Below are 17,740 nucleotides of genomic sequence, written 5' to 3'. Positions count from 1 at the left end.
TGAAAAAAGTGTCCAAGTTAATCCTTTTTGGTCACGGCGTTAAATATTTAACGATTCTGCTGCCAGCTAGGAGTGTGGTGTGCAACGTGGCTTTTTACGTGGCAGTGACAGTTTAGGATTTAACTGAGAACGTGGCTCGTTCAGCCCTGTCCATCCCTCGGCCCCTCACTCCCAACCACACACGCCCCTGATCTAAAGACCTCCACTGATTCCTGAATCTCTGTTAATTTGACTCAGACACGACCACAGAACTAGTTGCGGCAGAAGGGAAACATTCTACAGTGTCGAAGTTCTTCCCTTTTAGCGCCCCACTTGTTTGGAAAGTTGGAACAACACTCCATTTTGCTTCGCTGTCATTTGGGTAACTTGTTTCAAACTTCTTGTGTTAATTGCCAAGTTTCTAAAAATGCTATATTGAATAAGACACCTTGATGTTTGGCGTGTCCATTTTCACAGTTGCTGGCGGCTCCTCATTATTGGTTGATTACTCATTTTGGTTGCTTTAATATATAGAGACTTGTGGTGTTTTTGTATATGCATTACGAAACGTGTTTTGCAGACTTTTTGTGATTTGAGATGGCTTACTCTTGATGTATTTTTGGAAGGATTACTTGTAATTTACTTTGCTGAAGTATTTAACCTGACATGCTTTGCTTACATTGTTTTATGATGCCAGCTTTATTTTGCATCTTTGGCTCTGTAACATGGTCACTTGGAAGGTCTTGGTCAAAGCCAATAGGTCATGACAACTGTTGTTTTTGGTGTTGAAAGACAAGAGTTTTATTATTGTTTTGGAATTTGGATACTTTCTAGCCATTATTGTACGCACGGGGATCATTTGGGGTTACTAAACTTTGTTTTGGATTTCTATTGATGGCATCTATTCGAAGAACTTTGTCGCCTGTTGCTAGGGCTGGAACTGCAACAAATGTTGAAGTCTGTTCAGTAGGTTCTCCTTTGTCTAAGTCGATGTCAAGTCCTCAGAACTGGTCACCTTCAGTTGGATTGGACTACCGTGCTTTTGTGTTTGGTGCTTTCTCCCCAAGGTCATTCAGGGGTTTTGAGAGATCAAAACCCAGGGGCCAGAAAGTACCAGAAACAACCTAACCCATATCTCCCCTCACACGCACGCTGACACTGGTCCTCATTCATCCCCAACAATTCATACCCAATAGGGAAACCGTAACCAACCCAATGGATGCCACCATTATCATATTCTTCGAAAATTTATATCCCCACACAGAAACAGAATATAGATAAAGGTGACCAGGAGAACCCATCGTGGTGGCCTCGGTGGCGACGGGTATCGGTGACGACGGGAATCGGTTCACGGCTGCCAGACGGGTGGAGGTTTGGACGTGCGGCGGAGACGAGGTCCTCCCTGGGTTACCGCCTTCGAGGCAAGCGAGACGAGAGAAAAGGAGGCAGCGGCTCCGCGGTCGCCCCGAGCCTGGGCATGCCAAAGAAAAAAAGCCCCTTTCTCTTTCGCGCGACACCCTAAACTGTCACTGCCACGTTACGCAAATAAAAAGCCACGTTGCACACCACACTCCTAGCTGGCAGCAGAATCGTTAAATATTTAACGCCGTGACCAAAAAGGATTAACTTGAACACTTTTTTCACAACGTGGGACCAAATTGAACTTTTTGAAAAAGGTAGGACGAAAGTGAACATTTCCCTTAAAAAGAGGGACAAAAACAGGTATTAAGCCTTTTATTTATACAAGAATCGTTCATTTCGATCTTTTCTTTTCTTTTATTCATAATCATTTCCATTTTCTCAGAAGCTACAGATGATACACATAAGATTCATTAATTATATCATATGGAAGTCATTGTACATCTGACATCAAATTAATTTCTCTTTTTGTTATCTTAACCTTTAAACCATTCTTCATCAGAAGAACAACCAAAAGCTGCAACAATCTTCATTTGAACAAAGGACAACTCTTTAAAAGAAACAATTTAATCAATTAAAAAGTTATACTTAGATGTTGATTAATTCAACCTTTCAAATTATTAAGACGAACAAGAATAGAAAAAAACAAATTTATACTAATTCCATTCAAAAGAATTTTATCTAATTTTTCTTTTAAACAACTTGAATTAAAATATTTTTATTATATTAAATAGAGTTTATAAAATTATAAGTACTCCTTAACAATAGTGATGATAATAATAATAAATAGAGGTGTGTATTGAGTTGTTTTTTTCGAAAAAGAAAAAACAAGAAAGGTAGTAGAGATATATTACGGTATTTTCGTCATTTTAGAAAGGTAATAAAGGTATTTAATGAGTAATGTTTGCATAAATCAAGAAGAACAGATATGTAAATGCAAATATATTTTCAGTTTAATTATTTTTGTTTGTTATCAACTTTTAAATAAATAAAAAATTATATTTTAATACTTATTAATTATATTTTGATCAATTATTAATTATTACTATTGAAATTAATAATTATACATTTGATTTAGTTTGACTTGGATATTTAAATTCAAACATATTTATTTTTAGTTTTGTTATAAACTTTAAATAAAAATAACGATTATATTCTAATAGCTGTTAGTGACATTTCAAAGAAAATATTATTATATGTTTGACTTTGATTCACATGTTATGCATAGCAAGTAACGTATGATATTACTATACAATAAATTATTATATCTTTTTTTATATTCATTACTATATACTTTGGAGGTTTTACATTATGTTTTATTTGATACTTTAATTTATATATATATATATATATATATATATATATATATATATATATATATATATATATATATATATATATATATATATATAAAAGTGTGTATGTGTGTGAGAGATATTGTGTTAAGTAGTAGTTGCGAGAAAGATGACTCATATGTTATTTTTTGTATTGTATTTGTTGAGTAGTTATGTTAGTTTTAAAGTTGACGGAATTCAAAGTATATCAGAGGAAGAAGATTTGGACTTCGAGAGACAACTTAAGCTCATTAATAAGCCTTCTATGAAGACTATTCATGTATGTCTCAACTTTGATATGTTTTATCATATGCTTCCTTTGGTTGATATTAATCTGGATTACTAATTTTATTTATGTGTTTTATTTTGGATTTGATAGACGGAGTTTGGAGATATTATTGATTGTATTGATATTTACAAACAACCATCATTTGACCATCCTCTATTAAAAGATCATAAGTTGCAGGTATATAACCAAAACCTTTAATTACAATTAAATTTGACTTTATTTTTCTTTCCAATATTTAGGATTATTTTTCAAATTTGCTTTTGTAATGTTTCCTATTCTTAGATATTTGTTTGCTTGTTTTTCTATTCAGAGAAAACCCAACTTTCATAATGTGATAGGAGAGTCAAGTCAGAAAAGTTTAAGAACTAAATCCATGTTCGGATTGAAGAAAGATGAATGTCCGAAGGGAACTGTTCCTATACTCAGAACAACAAAAGATGATCTTATTCGAGAAAAATCAATGTTAAACAATCATATATTGCTTCAAGATCTTCCTGGTGTTCATGTAAGATCAAAAATAGTTTAAATTCTTAGTATTTCATTTTTTATAAATTATATTCTATCTAATTTTTTCAATCTAACTATTTATTTGTATATATTGAATTTTTTTAGGTTGCAGAAGTTTCTCCTAAACCACAATTTGGTCCTTACTATGGAGTCAGTGGAGTAAATAGTGTTTATAATCCACGAGTTGATACAAAGTTTCAAATCTCTATGTCTCATTTATGGGTTCAAAATGGACCGATAGAATCAACTAACAAAATCTCATTAGGATGGCATGTAAGTTGTAATTTTCACATTTAACCTTTTTTGTGTGTGTAATAATAAATATTCTAATTAATCCAATGCATTATCAGGTGATTCCAGAATTATATAATGATTATGGAACCCATCTTTATTCCTCATGGACGGTAAGGACATATGATTACATTTTGGTTATGATTACTTTGTTTATAGAAATGAAAGACTGGATATACTCTCTAATAAGTCTTTAGTACGTGAGAAGGATATTTTTTTTAGATATCATGTATAAGGATATGATTAAGCCATATGAGATCCTAAATATATTTTAATTAATTAATTTATCATATTAATATCCCTATTGAAAATCTGACATGGTATTAAAAATTTACAGTCAGATAACTTCAAGAAGACAGGATGCTATAATATTCGATGTGCAGGTTTTGTTCAAACTAGCAAAGATCATTATCTTGGTGTACGCATTACTAATGTATCTCGATATGGAGGACCAACTATGGCGTCTCTCCTCTCTATTACTCAGGTCATAATCATTTTTTATATAATTTTAACTAGATAGAGCTAGCTTTTACTCATATCAGATTAATATATATTTTAATTTTTGAAATATATTTTTTAAGTGAATATAATGCTAACACAAATTAATACTTTATATTACACTACAAGAAATACTGAAATTAATATTGTATATCCCATTTTAAATTACAAAACTTATTGACAAATATATGTATTGATAATTATTGATAGACAATATTCGTCGGTAATTATAAAAAAATTATATTTATCGATAACTGAGATATAAATCCAACGATAATTACTGACTAGGTGATATTTGTTAATAAATGTTATTGATAGTATTTTTATTGATAAATTTTTACTCGTCGGTTATTCGTCAAAAAAATAACTATTATTAACAAATTTTTACTATTCTCGACAAACTAAGCTATAAGTAAATTGAATTTTTTTTTAATGAGTAGACATAATTAATACTAAGCATGATATATATATTTCATAAAAGTGTGTTCTTTTTATTCAGGATCCAATGACAAAAAATTGGTGGTTAAGTGTAGAAAATAAATTTATTGGATATTTTCCAATAAAATTATTCTCGAACATGAATTCAGCTAATGAAGTAGGATGGGGAGGAAGAACAAGAACCCATCTTAATACTCGTAGTCCTCAAATGGGGTCTGGAAATTTTCCTAATGATGACAATTTTACTCATGCTTGTTACTTTAAAGAAGTGTTGATTAAAGATTCATCAAGAAGAACTCATGGAATTGAAGCAGATGAAACTCAATCCTTGGTTGATAAACGCAATTGTTATAATGTTAGACATTCAGAAGGATACACGGTTTACGTTCTCCTGTTTGGAGGACCTGGTGGTAACTGTGGCAATTAACTTGCTTTTAATTAAACCTTTTTATATCAAATAAATAAAAACTATTATGAATGTATTACTTTGATATATAATATTTTCTTTGCCGATGGTAGCTTTAATAGTGTTGATATTTTTCATCTTTAATTTATTTATAACATAAGTTGGAAATCTTTTGTTTATAGTCAATTAATTATACAAATTTTACTGTTTAAATGCATTTATTTTAATTCAATCTTAATTTTTTTTCATATATATTTTCAGTTGCATATTAATAATTTCAACAATTTGTAACCCGTAACAAATTTATAATTTTATTTTGCATAAATTTTAAATTTTATTTATTTTGCATGAATTTTAAATTTTATGTCAACAATTTTATTTTATTTATTTTGCATAAATTTTAAATTTTAATTCATTTTTCATAAATTTTAAATTTCATTGATTAAATCGCTTACTTTAAATTGTTGATTTAAAATTTTGCGTATATTTAAATAAAGTATACTATTTGTCTTAATTATGGAGCAATGTAATAACTCTTTTCATTATAATTATCGGGTATAACATTATATATGAATACATTTGGTTAATGCTGAGTTATGGCATACATTTCCCTTGCATATGCTAACTGTTTATGCATCCTATGAGCCAATATTTTGAGAAAAAATCAATAGGTTGCTGGTGTTGAGTCAAAATAGCCCCAATTTCCATACCGGAGGCATCTATTTCTAGGGTGCTGGTGTCACTTCTAGCATGTTTTTGTCCATAGCAACACCTTTTTCAATGATTTTATGCCCTAGATGATTTTATGCCCTAAATAATTTGCATATTAGAATGCTTAGACAGAAGAAAAAAATAAGATGTATTAAATTCATCTTAAATATGTTAATCACAAATAAATTTAGTGACGATTACAATTTTTATAAAATTTAAATGTTAAATTATCTTTTTCTCCCAACTCTCAACATTATATTTTCTTCCATTCACCAATACACAGGTCAAGTCTTCTTGTCTCCACTTTCGACCCAAGTTAGTCTCTTTCAATCTTTGGTCTAGGTCAGGTCGTCTTAACTTTCAATCCGAGCTAGCTCGTCTCAACTCGAGTTGTCCTGTCCTAATCATCAACCTCACCTTACCGTCTTGACTTTCGATCAGGGCGACCTACCTTTGTTATCATGGACCTGACTCCTCTTGACCTTCGACTTTGGTTGGCTCCCCTCGACCTTCAACTAGGGTTGGTCCTGTCTTGACCTTCGGCTTGAGCTAACCCGTCTTAACCTTCATCCCACCCAACCCTCGATCGTCTCGTCCTTCGTTTTAGAACAACCTTTCTCAACTATCTTGTCCATTTTCCCAAACTGGTATGTCTCGACCTTCGTCAAGGGTAGGCAAGTCTCGATTTTAGGCATGGTCAGCCTACCCTGACTTTCAATCCATGTCAACCTATTTCATCCTTCAGTTTGTGTTTGCGGCTCTCAAATTTTGGCCTAAGACAACTAGTCTCAAATTTTGGTTTGAAATGACTTGTCTCAACATTTGACTAAACTATCCCGTCTCGACCTTTGGCTCAAGACGGTTGTGCTTGACATTTGGCAGAGGATAAAGGTGTTATTTTTAAAAGTTAATTAAGGTTTTGTAATGAGGTCAATGCTACTTTGACATTAACCATAACTTACTTTGAGAGGATCTTTGCGCCTCGAGCTTTTTTTTTTATCTCCTTATTTGAGGTCTCTCTAAAAGGAGGATTTTTTCAAAAGTGAGTGAGGACTAACCTATAAAAACATAAATCAAATTGACACCTTTATTTTTGTTTCAATACTTTTTAGTTTTGTTTTCTTTTTTTTTATAAATGTAAAAGTTTACTCTTTATATCTAGTGTAAAATAATGAAAAATATTATGATAAATAAATAATATATATATATATATATATATATATGATAAAAAAATTCTTAAATAATATTTAGTTTTGTAAAATTTAATTAAATATAAAATTATCAAAATAATGTAAAAATTAGACAAAATATTTTCTAATTTAAATTTATTATTGTGATATTATTATTATTATAAGTATGTATTATGTATTATTATTATTATTGCTATTATGAAATATAGAAGTGAGATATAAAACTTATTTTTAAAAATTTAGTTAAATATAAAACTATTTTTATTATTATTATTCTCATTTATTATGTTGAATACATTATTCCAAAAGAAAGCATTTCACACTACCTTTATGATTCCACACTACCTTTATGGTTGGATAAAATGGAAATATTTATTTATATTGTTCAACATTTACACTATAAGAAAATTTATAACCAGCAATCAATGAAAAAATTAATTATTCATTATAGTGATGAAATTAAATATCACTTTATAAACTAAAGATTATTTCTATATGGTTATTGATCAATTTAGAAGTCAATTCACATTTTAATTATAATTTTTTATATTTTTTGTTATCTAAAATAATTAGTAACTATATTTTTTTTCTAAAATGAATCATTTTTCTTATAGTATTAAACTATCTTATACACAAACATAATTTGTAGAGAATAATAAACTATATGCATGATAGTAAGTAACAGTTACTTGAGCAGCATGTTTCCTCAAAACCAATTTACTCCTTTTTATTTTTACACAAGAATTGTTCATTTCGATCTTTTCTTTTCTTGTATTCATAATCATTTCCATTTCCATTTTCTCAGAAGCTACAGATGATACACATAAGATTCATTATATCATATGGAAAGTCATTGTACATCTGACATAGTAAATTCCCTCGTACATCAAATTAAGTTTCTCTTTTTGTTATCTTAACCTTTAAACCATTCTTCATCAGAAGAACAACAGAAAGATTTGGCGTCACAACAGAACCTTCCACCACTCCGACATGATAATTGCGCAAAATAGCAGCTGCAACAATCTTCATTTGAAGAAAAGACAACTCTTTACCTAAGCAAGTCCTAGGTCCTGCATTAAAAGCAACGAACTTGTAAGATGGTACATAAACAATACCTCCTTTCTGTGAGATCCATCTCTCTGGCTTCATTTCCATGCAATCTTCTCCCCATATTTCCTCAAATCTTCCCATTGCATACAGTGAAAATAATATCATTGTTCTTGGATTAACACCATGACCACTAGGAAGCACGTCAGCTTCAAGGGCTTGTTTGCGTTCGAAAGGTATAGGAGGAAAGAGTCTCAATGTTTCACATATAGCACCATGCAGATAAACCAGTTTTTTCACTTCCTCTATAGTTAAAATCGATGCTGTATTTTCATTTCTTCCAATCTTTTCATTCATCTCTTGAAGAATCTTGGCTTCCACCAAAGGGTTTGTAGCAACAAGCCAGAAGAACCAGGTGAGAGCTGAAGTTAAGGTATCTCTCCCAGCCACAAAAAGATTGAACACAGCATCCCTTAGAAAGCCAGCATCGTGTTCTTCCTTCCCCTCTCTCATCAAAGTTGTCAGCAAATCAGCACAGGCTTCTCCTGTTTGATTTTCGTTGTACTTGCTTAGTTTTTCCAACTTAGACGCTATGAGTGCATGTATGAACTCATCGAACGATTTGCATGCTTCTGTCATCGTCTTCTCTCGACCAATCTGAAGCCATCTCTGCAGCTTCCAAAGACGCTTTGGCATTACATGTCTGTAGAAAATGGACTCCTCTATTTCATTAAAAGCCTTCTCGATTGCAACTTCGGGAAAATCAAGAGAAAGGCAATGAGGGTCGTATCCAAGAACTGTGGAACATATGTTGTCGAAGGTGAAGCGATTGAAGACATCTTGAAGATCCACCACGCTCCCTTGTTGTTGCACATGATCCAACACGACAAGTAGACTATTCTGCACCTTCTTCCGAATGGTTTTCTCCAGAAACACCTCGAAGCTTCTGTTTTTAAAGAGGGATTGGAAGAGATCCCTGTTATATTTCCATGCTTCTGCATCAGCAGTGAATATCCCATCTCCGAAAGCCTGAAAGATCTCACGAAACTCGGGTCCCTTGACGTAGTTGTTGAAATTCTTGCTCAAAATATGGTGCACGTTGATGGGGTCACTGGTGACCATATAGTTCATGTTTGTAAACCATGGTCCAGTGAACTCACCAGTTCCCCCATGTGATTTCAGCTTCTCAACTGAAAAATCATGGATGCGCCACAGATTGCAGAGTACCTCCGGTAGCATTCCGGTGATGGGGTAGTCGGTGAAGAGAGGGTATCTGCAACATAGTCTCCGATGGAAGAAATAGATGATGCAGAAGACTGCTGCAATTACTGCTGCATAGCAAAACATCGCTATTAGACATCAATCGACGAAACAAAAGCTATTTGGTTGTGTTGTGATGTTTGTAGCTTTGTTTCTACATCTTATATAGAATCAATTAGATATTTGTTTTAGTTGAATTATGTAGTCATTATTAAATGATGAAGGTTGTTAGAAGTTAGTGAAAAGGACGAAGGATTTGATTTGCTAAAACGGATACTTTAAGGAAAAAATATTTTCACACATAATTTTTTTTTCTTACAACATTTTAATTTAACATATACGTTATTTTTTTACTAATTTATTATTTTTTTTGTTATTGTGATGATTTATTTTAAATTTAATGAAAAAAGTTATAAATATATTATGTCAAAATATGGTTAAATATTTTGATGTAACATTGCCCTACTTTTACGTGCAGACCCAATGTTTGTTGACAAATACGACTGAACAAGATAATGTTATGAAGAAAATGGGCGATGATGCATTGGAAAATGACGTTTTGAAATGTGCTTTTTTTAAGGGTAATGAATAGCTCATTAATTTAAATACTAATATAATAATATCGTTTATTTTTCTTTATTTCTTTTGATTGCATATGATATACTATATCTTTTGCTTAGATATTATATATTCTCATAAATCTACACCAACTTTGTTTCTTTTTATGATTTATTTAAAATAGTGTGAATTAAATCAATATTAATATGATATGTTTTTAATATTTATTTAAATTAATATCAATTAAATTTAAGTTCATAAATATGTAAACTTTCATAATAAAGAAATATGAATAATAAATTACTTTTAATCTTAAAATTTAAGTTTAAGATAAATCTTTTCATGTTCATATTTTTTATTCAAATGTATTTTCTTCATCAACACACATCTCTTTTATTTATATTCATCTTCTTTGTCTACACTTTTTTCATCTCTTTTATCCACTATAAATTTTTTAGTTTTATATTGTATTTTGTTGAAGTACTTTTTATTTAAAATAAGTATTATTAGTTTTTATTTCTCTATTCATGCGTTAATTTTTACCAACTCTAATATATATTTTTCTTGTAGTGTTATCTCATTCAAAATTATTAGTGTAATTTAAAATTGTTGATTTTGCACCTTTTTCTTTTTTATATTTTCATGTCTTATGTATGAACATTTATTTTAACATCAATTGGTTAAGTAGGTATACACGAAACCTTAACATATCATATCAATTCACATTTAAGTTTTTACAAATATCAATGAAATAAATGGCAAGTTATTGGAAAAGTTCTAAGTAAATTGAACCGTATATATGGGAGAAAAATGACTCACATTTAATGCTTTAATATATTAAGTTGGATGCAATATTAACTTCATTTGTAAATAGATTTAATATTCTTATTCTATGTTTCCATTTCATTGTATTCCAGGATCAGCTCGTAAAATAGAGAGACAATGGTCTAGGGCCTATGATTAGAAAAATATCGTAAAAAATACAGAGAATATAGTAAATTTATATTTAATTCTATAAATAAGGATTTCAGATCTTGTCCAAATTAAAATATGACACATAATTAAGAGAATATTACATTCATAAATGCTTGTTGAATGAATTGTAACTAATTAACTAAGACATAATTAACATGTAATGAATATTTATAGATTTGAAATGATCGTATATTTAACCAGACAAGTTTATCGATAATCCAAATTATTCACACCGGAAGCACTAGAATCACACTCAATGCTACAAACATAAAGAAAGGAATCACTTGTAAAATACAAAAACAAGATAAACATAAAATAAGTTAAAAGTTAAGAAGATTTTATTTTATTTTCCCTAATGTAATCACTAAAAACACTACATTTAATAACAAAAAATTTCAGTCGGTAATTATCATGTTATACACATTTAGCGACTATCGAATTTTCGATCACAAACACAAGAATTCTTTTGGTTGCAAATTCGGTCACTAAAACTTTACTTTCGTTTGATATAAACAACCATCAATTAATTAGTGACTAAAATTTAGCTATTAAAATTTTTCAATCGCTATTTTAGTCTGATCATAGATTTGCGACAAATATCATTCAATATTTAATGATTATTTCAATTACAAATAATGATAGTCACTAACCTCAATTGGTTAAGTAGCTAGTACACGAAACGTTAACATATCACATCACATATACGTTTTTACAAATATCAATGAAATAAATACCAAGTTATTAGAAAAGAAATACGAAATACGTAAGTTCAACCGTATATATATATACATGGAAAATAATCGTATTCCATTTCATCGTATTCCAGGACCAGCTCTTAAGATAGATAGAAAATGACGTTGTACCTATGATTAGAAAAAAAATCGTAAAAACTATAAATATAGTAAATTTAAATTTATTTTTATAAATACCCATTTGAGATCTTATCCAAATTAAAAAATGACTACAATTAAGAAAATATTACATTCATAAAATGCATGTTAAATGAATCCCAACCAACACCTAACTAACATGCCATAGAATTGAAATTATTGTATATTAAATAACCATACAAGAAACAAATGAAACTTGAATCATAATAAAGAATGACATTGCATGATGCAGTGTTGTCCTATTGTTGATGTATAGTACAAAGAAATATACAAGACATGGATAAAAAAAATGTGACAAAAATGAAAAAGAGAAACAGAAATAGAAAAATGAAGGAACTATAATAAAATATTATGTATAGATATTGTTTGTATAGATGCTTTTTTTAGGGAATGACCAATTTTAGATAAGAGTTTCCAACAGTATTACCGGAGAAGAAAAGGCATTTTATTTTTTTGTAATACTGAAATTTGTTGTCAAATTATTATTTTCCTTAAAAATTTTACAAGCAAACTGAGAGACATAATAATAATAATAATAATAATAATAATAAAGTTAACAAATACTTAATTTTTAAGATTACGAGTTGAATGAAATATACTTTTTATTTTACTCGACCTCATCCTTAGAAATATATCTTAAAAATCTCAATAATAATTTCCTTAAAAGGGTAAGGTATACACACACAAATTATAGTGAAGTCATTGAAAAAGTAAATGATAATTTCCTTTTTCTTATTATAAGAGACGAAATGCTCTAATAATGTTACAGACAGAACACATTACACAACCGACAAGACATACTTCTTTTACCAAGTTTGATGTCCAAATTTTCAAGTCAAACTAAAACTTTCTTTTCGTTATATTCACCTTCAAACCATCCTTCATAAGAAGAACAATGGAGAGGCTAGGAGTTGCAACATAACCCTCCACAACTTGAACATGGTAACTGCGCAAAATAGCTGCTGCCACAATCTTCAATTGGATAAAGGACAAGTCTTTCCCCAAGCAATTTCGAGGGCCTGCATTGAAAGCAATGAATTTGTAAGATGGTACATGAACAATACCTCCTTTCTCTGAGATCCATCTCTCTGGCTTCAACTCCATGCAATCTTCTCCCCATATTTCTTCAACTCTTCCCATTGCATACAAAAACAGTAATATCTTTGTTCTGGAATTAACACCATGCCCACTAGGAAGCACGTCAGCTTCAACTGCTTCCTTGCGTTCGAAAGGTATAGGAGGAAACAGCCTCAACGTTTCACACATAGCACCATGCAGATAAACCAGCTTCTTCACCTCCTCAGCCCTTAAAACTGTCTTTTCATTCCTTCCAATCTTTTCATTCATCTCTTCAACAATCTTGGCTTCCACCAAAGGGTTTGTAGCAACAAGCCAGAAGAACCACGTAAGAGCTGAAGTTATGGTATCTCTCCCAGCCACAAAAAGATTGAACACAGCATCTCTTAGAAATATATCCTCATGTGCTTCTCCTTTTCCCTTTCCTTCTCTCATCAAAGTTGTTAACAAGTCAACATGAAAACTTTCTCCCGTTTCATTTTCCTCGTTCCTGCTTAGATCTTCTCTCTTGGACGCTATGCATGAATATATGAACTCATCAAGTGTTCTACATGCTTCCGTCATCTTCTTCTCTTGACCAATCTGAAGCCATTGCTGCATCTTCCAAACAAACGTTGGCACTATGTGTCTGTAGAATATGGACTCTTCCGCTTCGTTAAAAGCCTTCTCGATTGCAACTTCTGGAAAATCAATGGAAAGGCATTCAGGGTCACGACCGAGAACTGTAAAACATATGTTATCGAAAGTGAAGCGATTGAAGACATCTTGAAGATCCACCACCCACCCTTGTTGCTGCACGTGATTCAATAAAGGAAGTAGGCTGTTCTGCACCTTCTTCTGAATAGTTTTCTCCAGAAACACTTCGAAGCTTTTATGTTTGAGCAAGGAATGGAAGAGATCTCTGCTGTATCTCCAAGCTTCTGCATCAGCAGTGAAAATGCCATCTCCGAAAGCCTGAAAAATCTCACGAAACTCGGGTCCCTTGACGTAGTTACGGAAATTTTTGCTCATCATATGATGCACGTTGAGGGGATCACAGGTGAGCATGTAGTTCATACCGGTAAACCATGGTCCAACGAACTCACCAGTTCCACCGTGTTGTTTCAAAACCTGAGTTGAATAATCATGGGCATGCCACAAATTGCAAAGAACGTGTGGTAGCATGCCGACAAAAGGGTATTCAGTGAAGATGGGGTTCGTGCAACATCGTCTGAGATAGAACAAGCGTAACATGCAGAGGAGTGCTGCAATTGTTGCTGCTCCTGCATAGCCAACCAATAAGAAAGCCATGTTGTAAATATAAACAAGACATTTTGATTATGTCTTGTTATATAGAAGATTCAATCCTGATTAGATTATAGTTTATGTTACCATTATTATTTTTTATATTATCATGTTTGTCCCACATTTAAATGATGTGAGATGTTTAATATATATACAGATACGAATTCTGTGAGTTGTACTTCAAGTTCATTAATGTTGGCAGACTCTGATTTGGTGGTTCTTGACTCAACACGTAGACACTTTTGGTGTGGTGTATAGGAACACTCTAGATTTGAAATTCTGAAATTCGTAAACTTGGTGTTATATGTTTCTGATTGTTTTTTAATAAGATAAAGAAAGAAACAATAATTTTGAGATGAGACAGCAATCTTCCTTATCTCTTCGTACATAATTTCGTCTTATATGTTTATTACCATTGTTTTGGCCCATCCACCAAAGCTGCAAGATGTTGGAAAAAGTATGATGTTGACGCCCTAAGCCACTGTTTCCACAGATTGTTATATTACTCACTTCTTATATATATAATGAATATAGTTATAATCACATTGTGGGTCAGAGATCAAATTGTTATCCTCCCATATAGCAGAGATTTTCGCAGATTTACTGTAGATGGCAACCAAAATTATGAATATAACCTTGCATGGGGGTGAAGGAACCGATTATGTTTGGAGGGAACCGATTTCCTGGATCTTACAACCCATTCCTAATGTTAGCTAGGGAACCGATTCTCTTGCTTCTTTGTGTATATGTACCCGATTCTCATGTCTTTTATTTCCAATTTCATTTCCAAGTTTGTTTAAAATAATATTTTTTAAAATACTAATAAATTTTATAATGACAAAATTAAGTAATCGATGGTATTAATTTTTTAATCAAATATTTAAAAGTAAATTATTTTCAACCAATCATATAAATATATTATTTTTAATTAATTACACTTACTAAAATGTGTATTTTAAAAAAATACATCATATTTTTTATTAACTTAAAATGAACGTTAACTAAATTTAATTTATTTTCACTTTATTATAACTTAGGTGCAAAAGGTAATCTTATATTTAAATCTACTAATATACTTTTTTAACTTCCATGTCTATCTAATCATTCACAAATTTTCACAAATTTTTCCTTTAAATCCATCCCTGTATCCCTTAATATAAATAACACCACAATCTTTTCTTCATCCTTTCAAATTCATTTACTCATTCTTTCTCAAATCATCTTTTCCAATCCAAACACACATTCTAGACATGTATATACATTCACACAGTGAGAGAATAGATTTGAGGTAAAGTTTTGTGTTGTTTTTTTAAATGGATTTGAGGTGAATTTGAAAATGAAGTTTCTTAATGTTTATGAATGATTTAATTAATGTGATAACATAAATTGAAATTTAAAAGAAAAATACTAAAAGCCCAAAAAAAAAGAGTGTAAGAGGAAAAATTGACTGCAAAAAGAAATTCAGTAATCTTGTTGTTGGGCCCAAAGATTTTTTTTTTCTCTTTCTGCACCCACTGCTTAAAGAAATATAATTGTATGTGAATTACACACAATTAATGATCTCTATCTTCCATTTTTGATTTGGAATCATTGCTTTAATATAAAGCTATATTGATTTTTTTTATTATCCTTTTTTGTATAAAACAAGAGGCATCACCGTCTTAAACTCACTTTTCCAGGAATTATTGTTTGAGAATAATGATAATGAGCAAGCCTACTTTAATTTGTGGCCCCATGTTTGAACAGTTTTCATTCCTTGAAATGCATCACTAAATAGGAATCTTTTTGTTGTCCTTATGCATTCATACATATTCCTTTGTTCATATACTTTCCTTTGTGTTTGTTGGCTATAAATCACGTAAATAACATAAATTATTCATCACTAGCTAATGATGATATCTATGGAAGATTTTCATGTCTATATATTAAAAAGGGGCCAACATTTCGTAGGAACATCAAATGGTGAATTGTTGGTGAATCTTGGAGTTACGTGCATGAACTGAATTTTATGATTGCCTATGTTTCTCAATTTAGTTAATGAATTTGATGAAGTTGTAGCTAGTGATTAGTGTTGATAATTTGTGATCATTATTATTTAAATAAATGATGGAGTGCACAATTTTTTTTTATAAATGATAGGTTTAATAGCTTTTCTTTTACTATTTTTGATTATTTTTAATTTGATCTCATTTTTTTAAGAAAAAAAATGATTTTATTAAGTTTACAAGGGGAGACATATGTCATTTGCTAAGTATGTTTCATTTTAATTCCATCAATAAATTAATTTAATTGATGATGAGTAATTTATTATTTATATTATATGTCATTGACTAATATTATCAATCAATGAAATTTAAGATTGGAAGTTCTATCTTTCGTATCAATAAAATTTCATTAGTTTAAAGCTAACAAAAATATCTTTTACCAAAAAATCTTATACCAAATAAACCTGTATGAACGAAATGACTTGACAACATTTTATACAAACTTGACAATATGAGAGATGATAAGTTAAAATGTAGCACCAACGTTAGACAAATCTATAGAAGAAAACATTGTCTATGATCCTATGGTCACATTGGTGAAGGTTATTTGACAAAAAATACAAATCCCACAGGTGCCATTTTGGCAATGTCATTATGTACTATTATATACTTACATATGTATGATTTGTTGGATATATTACATCAAACAATCAAGAGTTATTAAACATTTTATTGTGTAGTTATGGATGTAAGTTAAATATTTAAAACATTCATATTTATTACATGACACATGAATATTTTTATCATTAACTTAATTCAATCGAGGTAACAAAAAAAAGCAAAAACAAAAATGTATATCATTAATAATGAAGGGACGAAAATAAATTTATTTTCTTGTATATATTGAATAAATTAAAATAAATTATTTAAGGATTATTTATATTTTTAGTTTTTAAACTATAACGTGATTTTGAAAATTGTCTTTCTCTGAAACTTTGTTTTTTTTTATATACTTTCCAAATGAAAGGATGAAGAGTGCTTTTCTCCCTTCTTCCCACCCTCTCTACCCTTCTCCTCTCCTCTCCATCCTTCCTATAAAATATGAAAAAAATTCTTAACTCATTAAATATCATTTTCAGTACCAATAAAAATTAAGAATCACTCATAATAATTTAATTTAATTTTATTCTCAAACATAAATTTACAAGTAATTTAATAAAAATATATTAATAGGAAAAAATTAAAACCTTACTTAAAAGACCTAAAACAAAGAACCTTAAGTAAGCCATACTTAATTATTGTTGTAATTTTAAATAATAAGGATACTTTTAATCCTCTTTAGTATTTTCATTGATGAAGGTTTCGAAACTATTTATATTTTTTTAACTATTGTTAAAATCCTATGTCTAATATAAATTATCTTACCTTAAATTTTTCAGATGACCATATAATATAAATTTTCTGCAATTTAATACTATAGCTTAAACATTAATGCTATAATATAATCTATAACATTATCATATTGTAGGTAAATTTCCACTAGTACGTATAAAAAAGACTTTGATATCTCGCGTTTAATGTTTTAATACGAAAAAATTATCG

The 17,740-nt window shown here is 30.2% G+C and overlaps 2 protein-coding genes and 1 pseudogene across 2 annotated transcripts; 1 reads left to right on the top strand and 2 right to left on the bottom strand.

Annotated features, from left to right (window-relative positions):
* Window positions 1–2,862: 2,862 nt before the first annotated feature.
* LOC148199984 (protein neprosin-like) lies at window positions 2,863–5,182 on the top strand. Its single transcript, XM_088114310.1, has 7 exons — window positions 2,863–3,012; window positions 3,112–3,198; window positions 3,332–3,526; window positions 3,634–3,801; window positions 3,879–3,932; window positions 4,157–4,303; window positions 4,817–5,182. Exons 1-7 carry the CDS (start codon window positions 2,863–2,865, stop codon window positions 5,180–5,182), a joined length of 1,167 nt encoding a protein of 388 aa, XP_087970436.1.
* A 2,635-nt stretch (window positions 5,183–7,817) lies between these two features.
* On the bottom strand, window positions 7,818–9,482 carry LOC124841872 (alkane hydroxylase MAH1 pseudogene; annotated as a pseudogene).
* A 2,975-nt stretch (window positions 9,483–12,457) lies between these two features.
* On the bottom strand, window positions 12,458–14,254 carry LOC124841864 (alkane hydroxylase MAH1-like). Its single transcript, XM_047318235.2, has one exon. The coding sequence runs from the start codon at window positions 14,157–14,159 to the stop codon at window positions 12,633–12,635; it is 1,527 nt and encodes a 508-aa protein (XP_047174191.2). The 5' UTR covers window positions 14,160–14,254; the 3' UTR covers window positions 12,458–12,632.
* Between the last annotated feature and the right edge of the window lie 3,486 nt (window positions 14,255–17,740).

The sequence above is a fragment of the Vigna umbellata genome, chromosome 4 (assembly GCF_029865625.1).
Source record: "Vigna umbellata cultivar VRB3 chromosome 4, Vumbellata_1.0, whole genome shotgun sequence".
Classification (NCBI taxonomy): Eukaryota; Viridiplantae; Streptophyta; class Magnoliopsida; order Fabales; family Fabaceae; genus Vigna; species Vigna umbellata.
Note: the sequence above shows the minus strand (reverse complement) of the source record. Positions and strands in the feature narration are given on the sequence as shown.

Excerpts from the sequence above, each read along its gene's own strand:
- LOC148199984 (XM_088114310.1), top strand. The coding sequence starts at position 2,863 with ATGACTCATATGTTATTTTTTGTATTGTATTTGTTGAGTAGTTATGTT. Across the intron at positions 3,013-3,111 it reads CTTCTATGAAGACTATTCAT|ACGGAGTTTGGAGATATTAT; the intron begins GTATGTCTCAAC and ends TGGATTTGATAG. Across the intron at positions 3,933-4,156 it reads ATCTTTATTCCTCATGGACG|TCAGATAACTTCAAGAAGAC; the intron begins GTAAGGACATAT and ends AAAAATTTACAG.
- LOC124841864 (XM_047318235.2), bottom strand. The coding sequence starts at position 14,159 with ATGGCTTTCTTATTGGTTGGCTATGCAGGAGCAGCAACAATTGCAGCA.